The following is a 15,376-nucleotide window of genomic DNA, read 5'->3' on the forward strand; positions in this document are numbered from 1 at the left end:
ACCAAATCACTTTTGCCAAACTATCGAAAGGATGTACTTCCTGTTTTTAATGCAAGTAACGTCGTCAACGAATACAAGTGCCACTGTGATAGTAGGACGTACAGCACAAAGATTGTTTGAACGGATAACGCAGCACATCCCCAAATTGATTTGCTCGAAAACATGTGCAAATGACCGTACGGAGTTCGCAAGTCAATTAGCTGCAAAACAGACTCTTATGACGATTATCAAGCATATGCTTCGTCGATCAATCAACATTTAAGTGAACGCCCATCTTGCGCTCAAAATTATAATGACGCAATGTTCACTTGCACGAGGCAGATCCTGTTTCATTTAAAAGTGTCAGAATTAACCACGCATTATTTAATGGACCAAGCATATTTTATGTAGACAAAGAGATTTTCTCTATAACTTACAAACTTCCCTAGTTTGTTCTAATTCGTGTTTGTAATTGTTCATTTTCAAATTGCGCTGTTACTATAGTACCGTGCATTTTAAAGGTTATTATTGTTACCGTTGTTACAATGCGGATTTCAAGGTATGTAATTCTAATGGCTACGTCATAGTTTGCCTTTTGGGTTTTGCTGTTAAGTAGGGTTACCATATTTTGGAATCGGGAAATGAAGACAGTTTTTTAAAATTTTCAAACTTAGAATACCGGAGGGAAATCCTGAAAGAATGGTTTATTTTCCCACAGCTAGGTCGGTTGACTAAACAAAAAAAATGTCAACTTTCTCTCCCGGCACCCCAAATACAGTTTATCTTTCGCATTATCAGATGGTTGACTAAAAAAAGGGTCAGCTTTCCGGCTCAGCTCCCAAAATACCCATTGGAGTGTTACTTTGGTGCTCATTTACTGTATCTCAGTCGAATTTGCCCTGTATTTACCCAAAAACCTGAAAAACCTGAAAAAGGAGGACAAATCCTCCTAAAGGAGGACGTATGGTAACCCTACTGTTAAGTCTGTTTAAATTAAATCCCTTTAGTGTGCCATTAGCACCTGAAAAAAGGCACCCGAAGAGTCTTCGAGTTCAATAAATATTATATTACAATGGATGTTGTATTGAAAGCTATCCCCAAGTTCAGTGTCACAAACCAGCTATTTGAATAGGAAGATCAATAAGCACGGGCGGAAGCGTCTAACAGCCTACCTATATCAAAATCACGTCATTCTGCTCGCCGACGTTCAGTCATACTGGATAAAGCATTTGAAAGGAGAGTGGACCCACATCCTATCAATCCACAGATACTGGGTGAGCGTACAATATCAGTACATGATGAAAGACTTCCTGAACTGGACACAAAGGTCGGAAACCCGATTGTTCTGCGGTTAAGAACGATGCGTTGCAGACTAAATTGCCATATGAGCAATATAGGATGCAGCGACTCACTCTCAACTGCGCGAAATATGCGGGACTGATGTGATGAAACCGTACATAAATTACAGAAAATACCCATCATGAAAGAGAGTGCCTATGACGCCATGCACAGGCGAATAATTTAAATAACGCTATGCAAAGTCTACTTACAGATCCAAAACTATTTCAATAAGTGGTTGAATATGTCAGATCGACGGGAAGAATGTTATAAAACCTATTTATACTTTGTATGTGTAGCCTACATTTTATTATGGTATATCTATATTATATTATGTTCATATATAATAATTATATTTTTGATATATTATGAATGTTCTGTACCGTTAACTGATATCTATCCGTTGCGCAAAAATGCCTTTAGATGTCACTCGTCACACCATTTTTATTTTTATTATTAACTGGTCATCAGTCGAATCATATGATGGCAAAAGTTATACCATCTGTTACCATTATAAAATAAAATACAATGGGCAGCCACCATTGTTTCCATCCATTCAAGGTACGCAAAGTACAATGCAAGACACAAAACACAATGAGATGTAGGCGAATGGACTGGCAGAAGAGTGTCGAAACGACCACACGTAGTCAATCAACAACTATCTCGTCGCCCACTTGATGCCACCCACCTAGTGTTGATCTAGTGTTCACGTCAGACATAATCGTAATAATCGCTAGATTATATTGTCATCTGAACGAGCCACACACAATGTACAATGCGATAAGACAATATAGGTGGTATTCATGTTATCAGTGTTCTTTGGCGCTTCTAAGCTCTTTCATTTTCCGCTCCTGCATTCGACTTTCGTCGGCAATTTTCTGGATTCGAGTAAAGACGCCTTTGAGCTGTGGCGTCGGGAAGAAGAGGAGCATAAAGCGACCATAGTCAGCTTAGAACGCACTAGAACTGTGAACCTGGCCAGAAACGTCTATCTTCATACTGCATGGCGGTGTTTAACCAACTGCGGCACTCGCCCACTCCAGATCGACGGGTAAGATAACGATATGTTAATTCCAACACCACTTGATTGCCAATCAGTTAACAAGGTTCGCCGAAGCTGATACAAATATCCCAGACTTGTGCAATCTACTGGATATTCAAAAAGCGCAACCAGAACTTCAACTACTCAATTTTTTATAACTCGCACCTATAACTATAACCAGACTAGGCTCCTCTGCGAAAACCTAGAAGTGGGCCGTGCTACAAGTCGGCAGTTACGGAATAAAAATGAAGAATATCGGCCTGGTGTAAACTGTAAATCGAGAAGACGATTTCGGAAAACCTACCAGCGAAACTACCAAAGCCACTGGACAATGTAACCAAGCTACACACCGCTCGGGATAGGGACCAAGCTGTAACATCCCATACATTTTGGTGTCTTAATAGAAGGTCATGTTGAAGGGTTGGGGTGATTAAAAAGAGTTGACAATGTTTTTTGTTTACCATTGTTTTGAACTTAGGATAAATATTGTTTTTGTACTTCTACTCTGACTTTCTAATTGCCTGAGAGTAACACATCCACCCAGACGTTTGGGTCAACAACGTAATTCAGTGATTTCGATTTAGAAATTATTATAACTTAATGTACCACAGAATATAGTGCAAGCTTTTGAATTAGCTCGTCAACGTATTTTCTGCTGCTCATTCTCAGGAAAATAGTTGCCCGCCTGTGACGAAGAGGAGTTCCCAAGTCATTAAAGGTCAAAAACCGTAGAAAACTGGATTTCATACTCCTAGATCCTAGGAAACACATTGATTTTTATTTCATCGGAATATCAGACATTGAATCGACATTTCAAATGAACGTGGTGTCGAGTTTGAAATGGGAGAGATTCCGACCCCAAAGTCCACCCGCTGGTTACGTCACTGTTAGCAGCGATGGCTCTGAACAAGCAATCTTTAAAATCCGCAACTAGAACTAGAACTAGAATTACTCAATTTTCAAAATCCGCTACGGAAATGTCTGTCCGTAACGAAAGAGCTTGACAAGAATGGAGAAACAGCGTTCACGTCGGCTAGGGTTACCATACGTCCTCCTTTGGGAGGATTTGTCCTACTTTTTCAGGTTTTTGGAAATGTCCTCCTTTTTGAGAATTTGTCCTCTTTTTTTAGAGAATTTACTGTCAAATTGGACTGAGATACCGTAAATCAGCACCGAAGTAAAGCTTCGGCGGGTATTGCGGAAGCTGAGCCGGAAAGATGACATTTTTTGATACTTTAGTCAACCGACCATCGAAGTGTCAACCGACCATCTAAGTGGGAAAAATTTACCATTTTTTCAAGATTTTTCTCCGGTATTCGAAGCTTGAAAATTTTGAAAAAGTGTCCTCCTTTCCCGATTCCAAAATATGGTAACCGTAGCGTTGGCTAGCAGGAATGTCATTTTTGAAATTTATGGTGTTCTTCGACTTGAATGATCCTTTAACTAGGCAGATCGCCGTTATAGTGATTACCGTTGCTGCCGACCAACCCACTTCTGGGCCTTTTAAGGCACCGCTTCCGCGGATCAGGTGGCGGGAAGTAGCCTGGATAAATGTCCATTCTACAATGTTAGGGCAAGTAATCTGGAGTCGACCTCGGTCGGAATCGAACCCCTATCTCTTGGTGATACTACTTTGGTCATACAACTATGCTATCTCACCACAGGCTGGCAGCATTAAAGTTCAATGTACTGCTCGAGTAGACACACGTTACTTCATGGTGCTGTGCTGGCAATGCTGTCTACATCGCCCTTTATGGAACGCAAACCAAATCTGAGTTTTGTTAACATCTCGCAAGCCACCCATACGTTGAGTACCACTACAATATATTAGAACCAATGTTCACCAGACCACCACGAAGTCAAGTGTCGGATACATGTCGTATATAGACGCATTAGGCTATAAATGTCCGTTTCAAAGATACATATATTTGGAGAGAAACATTTCACGGTTGTTTCTGGTTCACGATCCTCAGTTCCTCACCTATACTGATGTGACCATTTTCTGCGACACTGCAAGGTGCACGGCTCGCTGCACACAAGAGGTTGCGTTCACTATTTCGATCCATATTTGTATTCGTATTTCTTGCCATAGGCCGGATCTACACCGACACGGTGTAGCTGTTTCGGCCGGCTTATTCATTATCATACTGCATTTAAAACATAAATCAATTTAAATCAAACATGTTTAAAACAAGGCCCTAATTTAAAACATGTTTTTCATTGTGTGTTTTTAAAGACATGACGTAACGAATATTCATTTGTGACGTCATAGTGAATTGCCATTGACAATTGAAAATATAGGGTAAATATAGCTCCTTTGCCGAAATATCTGTACTATTAATGTTGAACCGACTATTTTGATGGTTCCAACCATCCCATATCGATATACGTCGGCTATATCGAGTGATAATTGTCCGTAGGTTCATACAAAGTTTTTTGGAAAGTATTTACACAATTATGGCATAATTTTACAACTTGAAAAAAATTTCTTTTTAAAAGGCCTTTGCTTAAAACACTGTTCGAAACATGTTTTAAACAAAGTCTTTTAAAACACCGTTTGTTTTAAATGCAACCCTACATACGATTACTCGGTTTTACTTGAAACTTCATCTAAAAATTGTTTTCATTTCGCAAAATGGAGCAAATAACTTTTAATAATGATTTTGACTGTCCAGAAAATACTCAATCTTCTGATTTCATGACAATACGAACAATTTAAATTGTGACGGCAAGTCACATCGCTGGGTCGTAATGATTCCTGGTGCATTAGACCGCATGCAGTTTAAACTCATTTCATTCAAATAGATTTGCTGAAGTCGTAGCGATTTTCCGGAGAATAATGGCCAGTACTGCAAGAATGCCAACTGCAAGAATGCCAAACTGCATGTGTTAACTTTTTAATCGGTGATAGTAGATGAAATTTTTAACTATCCTGTGAAAAAATCATAGAAGCCTTTATAATGATAGCAGGCATGTGAAGTTGTTAATTTTTATCATATAGTAGGCGTTATCACGTTAGCGAGAATTAGGATCAAAAACGAACTTATTTCATCGCAGGCCTCGGAAAATTGTATCACATCACCAACTCGAAGCCTTACGAATTGCGAATCGATATGATTGCAGAGGATGGAACTTACTATACTGCGAGATACAGGTGACTGATTTATAAGGGAAGCATACACTGCAGGTAGGGGTGCATTTAAAACAAAAATCAATTTAAAACAAACATGTTTAAAACAAGGCCCTTGTTTAAAACATTTTTTTCAAGGCAAGACGCCACGAATATTCAATTGTGACGTCATAGTGAATTGGCATTGACAGTGGAAAATATAGGGTAAATATAGCTTCTTTGACGAAATATCTGTACTATTGCTGTTGAACCGACTATTCTGAGGGTTCCAACCATCCCATATCGATATACGTCGGCTATATCGGGGGGGTAATTGTCTGTAGGCTCCGACAACATGCTTTTTGGAAAGTATTTACACAATTATGGTATAATTTTACAACTTGAAAAAACAGGATTTGTTAAAAAACGCCTTTGTTTAAAACACTGTTTAAAGCATGTTTTAAACCACGTGTTTTAAAACACCGTTTGTTTTAAATCCAACCCTAATTGCAAGGCTCTTTCCCTTCGCCTATTTACACGGAGCTACGGCTAACCGCGTAGTATACGACGTGCATTACAGCAGTGATTCTCCAGAGTCGCGAGATTCCGAGTCAAAAGTCAATGTAAAATGTTGACTTTTAATCAGAGGTGGTCAAAGTAGTCAGGAAATCTACCGAAGTAGAAGTAGAAGTAGCGACGAAGAAATTTACTCAAGTACAAGTAGAAGTAGTACTTTTAAAAGCCACTTAAAACTACTTGAAGTAGAATTGACTGACTTTAAATTTACTCGAGTAAGTAAGTAGTTGTGAAAAGAATGTATAAATACGGTCTCAATGGATAGTAAAAAGCTGGAAACTGAGCTATGCGGAAGGTAGAGAAAGCTGAGTTCTTGCAGCTACATGCCAGCCCAGGTGATATAAATTTTCAACAGCATCGGTATTCGACCTCATCATGGAATATAAATGATAGCTTTACTGTATAGCAGCGGTTCTTTACGTCTATCATGAAATGGTGCCGTTCCCCGCATTGTAAAGTCCGTAGTTACGACGGTGAGCACTACGGAGAATTTGTAATGGATACCGCATTAACGCTTTGCGCGATTAGGACGTTAACTCAAAATTTGGTAGATCGTCATAATGAAATGTTCAATTCATTTTACTTCCGGAAAATAGCGGCAATATTGCGCGTAGTGTTCAACTTCAGCGTGCATGTGCTCCAGACAAAAGAACTCAAATTAATGTCATGAACTCGAAGTAATGATACCCTGTATAAAAAGAAATACAAATACTATTTTTAAAAGCGGAAAATCTTCGTAAAGTAGAAGTACTTCGGTAATGACCACCTATGCTTTTAACTCGAGTCATATCGTACAAAATAATGAATCCTAATCCGATTCATAATGTTCTTCACGACTCAAAAGTAACAAAGTGTTTTAAAACACGATTTGTTTTATATGCCACCCTAGGTGTATGAGGTAATATCTTGGCCACTAAAGACAGTCAAACATAGACATTGACCTTAAATTGGGTACATTTCACAGCGATAAATTGCGATGAAACGCATATTTTGGGAAACCGAGTAGAAAATGCTCAGCGGTCCTCTTGACTTCTTCCGGTCATTTATTGTCATCCCGATTACGGGTTCTAATATATTTTCGTTATGAATAAATTATTATTGAAATGTATATTTAAGTCCTGATAACCACTTCTGTCATTGAACATGAGAACCATGACTCAGGGCCAACATGGATCGTTAACCGGTAAATAAACTGGCTACAGTTGCCACTTGGTCTTCGACCGCTTATGAAGTATACATATATTTCCAGTTGTTATAAACGTTTTTACAGTCATTGAGTTGATGTATTTTTCCAAAATTGCGACCACGTGCTTTGCTTCAAGTTTTGATGCAATTATTGCTAGATGAGCTAGCGGCCACGAATGGTATGAAATATATGAACCAACTTGTGACGGAATGCAAAACGTCTAGATCAGTGCTCTTCAACTTTTTTTGGAGTTTTGCACCCTTCAAAGTTGCAGCTATGACTCGTATACCGTTTTCAGCGCTACCGTCGACGTGAGCAGATGCGATGACTGAAAAAAGGTCATCGCACTTCCCTGGCTACCAAACATTAGTTTGCTGATTGCCGAATTTCACTCTGCCTGCTAAAATAGCAGTATAATCTATCTTTGTTTACAGCTCGTTCCGGATTGCTGCTAGTTCCGACAACTACAGGTTGCACGTGAGCGGATATTCAGGAAATACGACGCGTGATGGCTTGTTACACAATAACGGTTACCCATTTTCTACTAGAGATGCTGATCATGATGCATGGGGTAAAAATTGCGCCACTGGTAGCAATAATGGTAATGGTGGTACGAGCGGTGGCTGGTGGTATCAAGTTTGCAGTCACAGTTTTCTAAATTCCATATTCAATTCCATCGCATGGTATGAAAAGAAGCTGCGTTACACCGAAATGGAGATTAGAGAAAGTGCTTAAAGGACTGGACAGCGTTCTCTTGGATGCATCTCACCCATGAAGTCATAAAATAGATATAGAGCAGAGGTCTCAAACGCAAATGTGGTCGCCGTCCAATTTCCTAGTTTTTGATGACGTCGTGGGCCGCAGCATCAATAAGGGATATTCAATGTATAATTTTCTAGTATGCCTTATTTGACGGGACCTTGCAGACAGGCATTCCACAAGCATTGTGGAAATGTAATTTACTATTGTACTATTCACGCTGACACGGAAAAAAATAACATTGTCAAATATATGAATGAAATTGTTTTTGTGCCGGACATAAGAGTTATAGACATCATGCGAGTGGATGCATCATTCATGACATCATAAAACTGTCGGGTTATGATATTGCAGCTATTGGACCTTTGACGTGCCACAATTTCATGTAGAATATTTCAAAATCTACTGAAGATTGATCAGATATCAGAGCATTTGAGCGGTGTTGCCCAATCCTGGTTTTGATATATTTTCGTGATAAGTATCGGCTTTTGTTACTGTCATTGCCAAAGTCAAATTAAATCAGCGTAAGATTTTGCCTTAGATTATTATTGGAACATCTAAATAACAACTTAATATAATCATTATTGAGCCATAGTAATAGCATTGCTTCTTAACTAGGGATGGTTTGAACCTCTGAACTCTCGTGTTAACGCGAACCTTTTTGAAACGTTCTGTGTGAACGCGAACGTGAACCTCAAGACGTCACGTGATATCATATTGCTAATTCCAAGCCTACATTTCAGTGAAGTGATAGCTTGTATTAATGGCCATAATGCTGAAGTACATAATGACGTTTTAAACGTCGCCAAATGTATGAACTATGGGGCAATCAGATGATCCCATAAAATCAATATCTTCCGTCGCTTTACCAACAATTTCGACGTGGACTTGCAATGAAATACAAGCTTATGTATTAACGGTCTAGGACTGATTGGGCAATGTATTCGGAGTCTGAGTACTGCTAAGTTGATATTGAGCGGAGTGTGAAACGGGTTTCTATGCTTGTTACTGATATTACCCATTTAACAAGTTACACAGCAGTAGCCAACACCCCAATCGCACGGATTTGGTCTTTATGATACAATAAACATATGAAATCAAGATTGACCCAGCACGCCTGCTAGATTTTTTACATCAGACAACGATATCAATTTCATTGATTGGTTTAATAAGCATCATTCGTTGAGTACCTATAGGTAGTGTATTTCGCTCCTAATGTTGTGTGATTGCGGGTCAAACTCACAGCAGAGAGTGACTAAATATTCACAAACGGAGAGCTGGATATTTCGAGCAAACTTTTGTAACAAAGCAAGCAACATTTTTGAGATTGGCAGGCGCATGCCCGGTTGATGTTAATTTTTTATGCTGCCAGCGCCATGCATAGTGTGGTGAGACGTTTAAATGCAAAGAATTTCAACCAAAGATGTCATAATGACGTGAAAAATGGTAATCTATGAAACAGGTTCACAGTGCAGAACCTACCAAGGTTCGTTTGTGAACGTGAACCTCTAAATTTGTGAGGCTCACACACAGAACGCGAGCGTGAACCTCGCGTTCACACCATCCCTATTCTTAACCTTTTTAGCGATCGTACTCTTTGCGCTTCTAATAAGATTTCTCGTAGCTCGTGTCCATTTTCAGCACAATTTCTTATGGTACCTATATTAAACCAAGAAAGCCCATTTACATAAATCGCGCGTAGCGCGAAGATTATTTTCCAGTTGAATAAATTGGACAAAAAAATATATATGCCTAATTCCACAATGCATCTCGTACACTCTGATGTGGTGCTTCGTACCCTGATGGGGTCTACGGACCCTGGTTAAGAACACATGGAATAGAAATCTCCAATCGGCGAAGAATTCATTGGTGTTACTGCTGTAGAGCGTATTCCTTACTCGGCACCGATAATAATATTGATAAAGAGAACAAACAACACCCCGCATGTAACCAACCAGTGACGTGCGGTGAGGTTCATGACTGGTGAGGCACGGACTCCCCCCCTCCACACACACACACACATACATACACACACACACACACACACAAACAAACACGCATGCACATAAAGTACCTGATATCGAGCCAGACATGGGGTAATCGTGATTAGTAATCGCAATCGATTACGACGATTACACCATTTTCAAGTAATCGTAATCGCAATCGATTTCATTCGAAAAAATCCCGAAGTAATCGTAATCGTAATCGACTACTTCACATATCTTCACATTTCTTTGTGAAAGAGTGAAAGAACGATTACTTTTTATTTATACAAGGAATATGACATAAACTGAACCTTCGTGAACAAGGAAAATATATTATACCAGGTTAGTGATAGCACAAACGTCTGATTTTCAAACACCACTGCTCATTATTACGTCAGAAGTATTAGCTTTTCTGGTCATTGCGTAAGAAATATCCAGACTATTCATAGATATTCGATGAACATTGTAGTGTGATGATTGTAAGAACACCCGACATGCTGTATACCTGATTATCATTACCCTTGAAACGCCACTACCTCGAGGCAGGGTAATATTAACCACTCTGCCTGGTGTCAAAGTAACTCATGTATTGATGTTTGGTTATGCTTAGTTAAATGCAGTTTGACCGTTGCAGCTTGGCGAGCAGTTGGGGTTTACACCTGAATATTGCTATAACCATATATAGTATCAGTTTATTAATATTTTCATCATTTCAAAACACCACAAAACTGCTATATAGATATAGATATAGATTGGGAAGACGCAATGCTTTCCACACGGGTTACCTTGTATACCGTTGATATCACTTGTAAATTGTCAGGCAGAGATGCCAGTGTACAGCAATTAGTGATAATTCAGTGTCCGAACCTTACGTCGTATGTATCTACCGTTCATTCGTAACTCACATAGGCTACAGCTTTATTCCGGCGTATGACTACCGTTCAGATGTAACGCATACAGCTTTCAGCCATCAATTAATACCAACTCTTATCTAATCAAGCCGTATCTTAATACAACCAAATTTTGTACTCGTCAAATGAAACATTACGATTTCCACAACGAAGCATTAAAAATCAACAGCTGCTAATATATATCATAACCGAGCGTTTCTTTGCCGTTTCTCGTTACGGCAGCTTGCAATATCTGTATTAAGTGGAAGGCAGAATTTTATGTTCACTTTAGCTTATTTTATTCTCATATGACACTTCTTGAAACGGGTGCCAATCGATATTTCGGAATTCTTTACTCAATATTTAGACCTGCCACCGTAGCAATCCGTTTATACACCATGTTAGTGTGGGTTGTAGATAGAATCAGGACCAAAACAGCAATTCGTCCTCCCAATCCAAACGTTGGTCGGGTCTTCATTCCTCTGTGGGTACCCAGGTGGCGTTTGTATTGCGGGGCTCAGATTGGAAGTACAGGACTATTCGTCACGCCCATCCAACGTTGCTATTGACAATGGACACATAGCCTATACCCAATGTTTCGGCCAATTTCTTTCTTTGGTAGCCCACTTCGTGAAGTCGCATGTTGGCCGAAACTGCATATGTCTTTGACGTGTCGTGGCGAGGTATTGACCGCGACCGAAATGCCTATTCCTATAAATTATGCATTTTATACTTTTTTATCTTGAAGAGGAGAGGTATACATTTCAAAAACAAGCAATCTAGATACATTAAATCTCGAATCTTTAAGAAAAGTTTAAAGTTTATTAAATCTCTCGAAAATACGTTATAATTTATGTTGATTTACGAAATACTTTTTAGTCACCTTCGAGCTCTCTCCCCATCCCATTGGGGAGTTTGGGGTCCGGCAGTTACGAACCTGGCAAGAATGCAAATCGTTGGCTGCGATAAATCGTCCCCTATTAAGTTGGGCAATGGGTTGGGCCCATGGGTACATTATGACGTAACAAGCACAAAAACCGTATCATTTATAAAGAAAGTTGTCATCTCATTAGCCCTTTTCATTGCAATCCTTATATTGTCTTCAATATATCTTCTAAGATTAGTTCTAAGAATCAAAATAAATTTAATCGTGAGTAATCGTGATTACTTTTCCAATGCAACCGTAATCGTAATCGACTACTTCCTGATTTTGCTGTAATCGTAATCGTAATCGTAATCACGTGATTCAGAAGTAATCGTAATCGCAATCGATTACATTTATGAAGTTATCACCCCGTGTCTGAACGAGACCCAAAATGTGAATAACAACAGCAACAGAGAGGGTATTTTCTTTGCACGCTGATAGCCGTTGCAATTCCACATTACATGTAGGACTGCTGGTCGCTATTGTGCTAAATAAGCAAGCTTAGACAGATAATAATTACTATCTCTTCAAGTACCGGTATAAATCATTCGAAGCACATTTTTTCAGTGAAAGAACACCAGGTTCGCCGAATTTCGAAAGAAAATACACTAGGACACTAGGTCAAGTCAAAATACACTAGATCTAGTGTAAAAACACTATAGTGACACCACTGACCACAAACAACGACAATGCAGGCTATGTAAGTATAGCTGTCACATACCACAATTAAGGGTTATTGTTATAGGTATTGCAGTTGACCACAACATAAAGGCCACTAACAACGACAATGCAGCCTATGCAAGTAGCTATCACATACCACAATTTAACGTAGCTATGGATGGACAATTCATAAAAGCTATACATAAGTAACGGAAATGTATTTTCTCCGCATTACGTATTGGCCGTCGCTACTATATAATTCCCGTAAGACTGCTGTAATCCGAAATCGATAGCGCGTTTCACCGTGCTCAGTGTGCTGCGATTGTCCAATTGTTAGCGAATAGAGCATGATGCAGATTCGTTTATGCCTCACCTGGGTATTGTCTCTCTGCGATGGCATTGTCTATAATAAAGCCGAATGTTACCTTCTTTGGCGATTTTGGGAGGGTTCTGGTGCGCTGACACTGTTTATATTTGGATTTTCGGAATCAGTGTGACGATAGCATTTGATTGATACAAGTTATTATGAATTCCGAGCTATTTATGATGAATTGCATTGTCGCAGGTGAGGCACGACCTGCCCGTGCCTCACCTGTACTGCACCTCTCCTTTCGCGCTGTATTTTTGAATAACAAATATGCAAATCGATGATGTTGGGCGAAAAAATGTTCAAATTTAGTTATTTAATACCATCGATGTAAAATATCAATAATCATCGACTCACGGAGGATTTTCACTCACTCACCCTGACGACAGGTGAGACACTGCCTCACCTGCCTCATTGGACCGCACGTCACTGTAACCAACTATAAGTCACGGGGGTAACAGAATAATAATGGTTGCAATACTGACTTGATTAGATAATAGCGAAAGCTACGACCTTGTGATATATTAATATTTCCCATGACAGTTTCATAGATTATTGCGTTGATAGGATTACCAAGTCACCGCTTCGAGTCGCAAGTCCTTCTCTGATTGTAACGTTTGACCCGATTCAACTCGTGTCATTTTTATTTAAGCACCCATAAGTCAATCCGAAATCGATTAATTTTACGAGAAGGTTGCACCAAACCTATTCGCAATATTCAGTCACGAACCATCAACGTGTCATGTTTTATCTTCATGTATGTGACGCAATAGCAGATCTTCTACCGCAGGGGTTCTCAACCCGCCGCCCGCGGACCGCATGCAACCCACGGACGTTTATTTTGCGGCCCGCCACATCTTTCATTATGAACGCAAATACTACTGGCACATTATTGTTACATATTAATTAAGTTGCTTAGCTCTCTTATCGCACCGTCTATGTTTCGTTTGAATACACTCATTCTTCGATGTGTTTTGGTTTCTTGATACAGGCCAGTGGTTCTCAACCTTTTTGACCTCGCGGCACACTTTGACAATGAAAAATAGTTCGCGGCACACTAGCACAGTGGTTCTGAACTCTTTTGCCTTACGGCACAGGCAAACTACCAGAATGCGTATAGCAGCAACCATAGTCTTACAGAGGTGGTCACTGACGAAGTGCTTCTACCTTTTCGGAGCACATAAGTAGGCTTTTCTCTGCTTGAGTTTTCTTTTATTTCTGCCGACATGTCACAAATACGTCTACGAATGGTATCATTCGACATGGGAATCGTTTTCAATTCTTCCCAAACATTTTTTTACAGGCCGGAAGAAGAACTTTCTCCGCTTCCGTGTTAGGTTTTGAATTATCAACTATTATCTCTGTAACCACATAACTGGCCTGCTGAGATCTCGTTTGAACTTCAGGCTGAGCTTAATTTCATAAGATTGGCTTGACACTAAAACCTGCCCACCGCCGAATTGTCGTTGTCGATGTAATTAACCGTCGCTCCGAAGAGTCCAATCACGATCGCAACTAACAAATACAAAGGCGTAGAGGTGTATTATATATGGATGGCAAACGCATTTCCACGCAGATCGTGTAATAGCACCTTTGAGGATAGCATAGTGTTTCTGGCAGCCACCCGCAGTTCAATTGAAGTTCCAATAAACCGGGATTATAAACCTCAGCGGCGGGTAAATTTGTAACTGATATAATTTGATCAATTTACTGCACTGGCACGCTACCTAACAACCGCCATGTGAATGGCTGTGTTGGCAATTCTAATTTGTAAACGGGAACATCACCTCCAAATGAGTTCATTTCTCGGTGGTGAGAATGCCTTCCTAGGTGTTGGAGGTTTATGTAGGCTCCTACTAGTCCCCCCGATCTGCAAAAGCAGTGTCTTACAAAAAGTGGGCCGTGCAATAAGTAATATCGGTATGGGGTAAAATGATCGTCGATGACGAAGACATGGCAAGAATACGAGTAGAAATATAAATAAAAATTAGGTCATCAACCTGCGTCATATCCCTGTTCTGCCTCCGGTTCTGGTGGGGGGTGACAAGTAAAAGGTGAACACTTCGACAACACCTCAATATCACGGTCCAATTCCCCAAGATTAGTTATCACCGTCCTAAATGCTACTATGTGTGGGCACTGGGCAAACTAGCGTATCACACCCATTGACGATGCGGGAGGCCCCAGTCTGATTTATGGCAGTGCTGTAGCAAGTTACGAAGCGTCGCAGCTTTATTAGATTCTCCGTCCCTATACGTTGCTGTGTTCAGAGCGTCTTTTACAATAAAAAGCCCAGAGAGAGACCCAATCCGTGACGTAATACATTAATGCTGGGAATGTCAGATTGAGATACTAAATTGAATTGAGATACCGTAACTACGGTCGCCTCGACATCCTTATATATGTTCACTGCATCGGATTGTGCAACGCGTGTCTTGATCGGGTAAATTCAATAATAAAAAAACAATGACACACGCAAAATTTGGATTTTTCTTATACTTCGACATATTTTACCACATTTGCTCGCGGCACACCTGAGCAGTCCAATTGGCACACTAGT

The 15,376-nt window shown here is 39.9% G+C and overlaps 2 protein-coding genes across 2 annotated transcripts in view; one reads left to right on the forward strand and one right to left on the reverse strand.

Annotated features, from left to right (window-relative positions):
* LOC145440866 (uncharacterized) overlaps positions 1 to 15,376 on the reverse strand; it is a 194,380-nt gene that overhangs the window by 28,683 nt on the left and 150,321 nt on the right. The window lies entirely within an intron of this gene.
* On the forward strand, positions 1,788 to 13,788 carry LOC145440863 (uncharacterized). Its single transcript, XM_080318630.1, has 3 exons — positions 1,788 to 2,368; positions 5,417 to 5,513; positions 7,665 to 13,788. The coding sequence occupies exons 1-3, from the start codon at positions 2,121 to 2,123 to the stop codon at positions 7,683 to 7,685; spliced, it is 366 nt and encodes a 121-aa protein (XP_080174756.1). The 5' UTR covers positions 1,788 to 2,120; the 3' UTR covers positions 7,686 to 13,788.

The sequence above is a fragment of the Botryllus schlosseri genome, chromosome 6 (genome assembly GCF_051294905.1).
Source record: "Botryllus schlosseri isolate E-star chromosome 6, Bs_hap1, whole genome shotgun sequence".
Classification (NCBI taxonomy): Eukaryota; Metazoa; Chordata; class Ascidiacea; order Stolidobranchia; family Styelidae; genus Botryllus; species Botryllus schlosseri.

Bases quoted from the DNA above. Each gene is read 5' to 3' on its own strand.
- LOC145440863 (XM_080318630.1), top strand. From the start codon at position 2,121: ATGTTATCAGTGTTCTTTGGCGCTTCTAAGCTCTTTCATTTTCCGCTC. The intron at 2,369-5,416 runs GTAAGATAACGA...ATTTCATCGCAG, and splicing joins CGCCCACTCCAGATCGACGG to GCCTCGGAAAATTGTATCAC. The intron at 5,514-7,664 runs GTGACTGATTTA...CTTTGTTTACAG, and splicing joins TACTATACTGCGAGATACAG to CTCGTTCCGGATTGCTGCTA.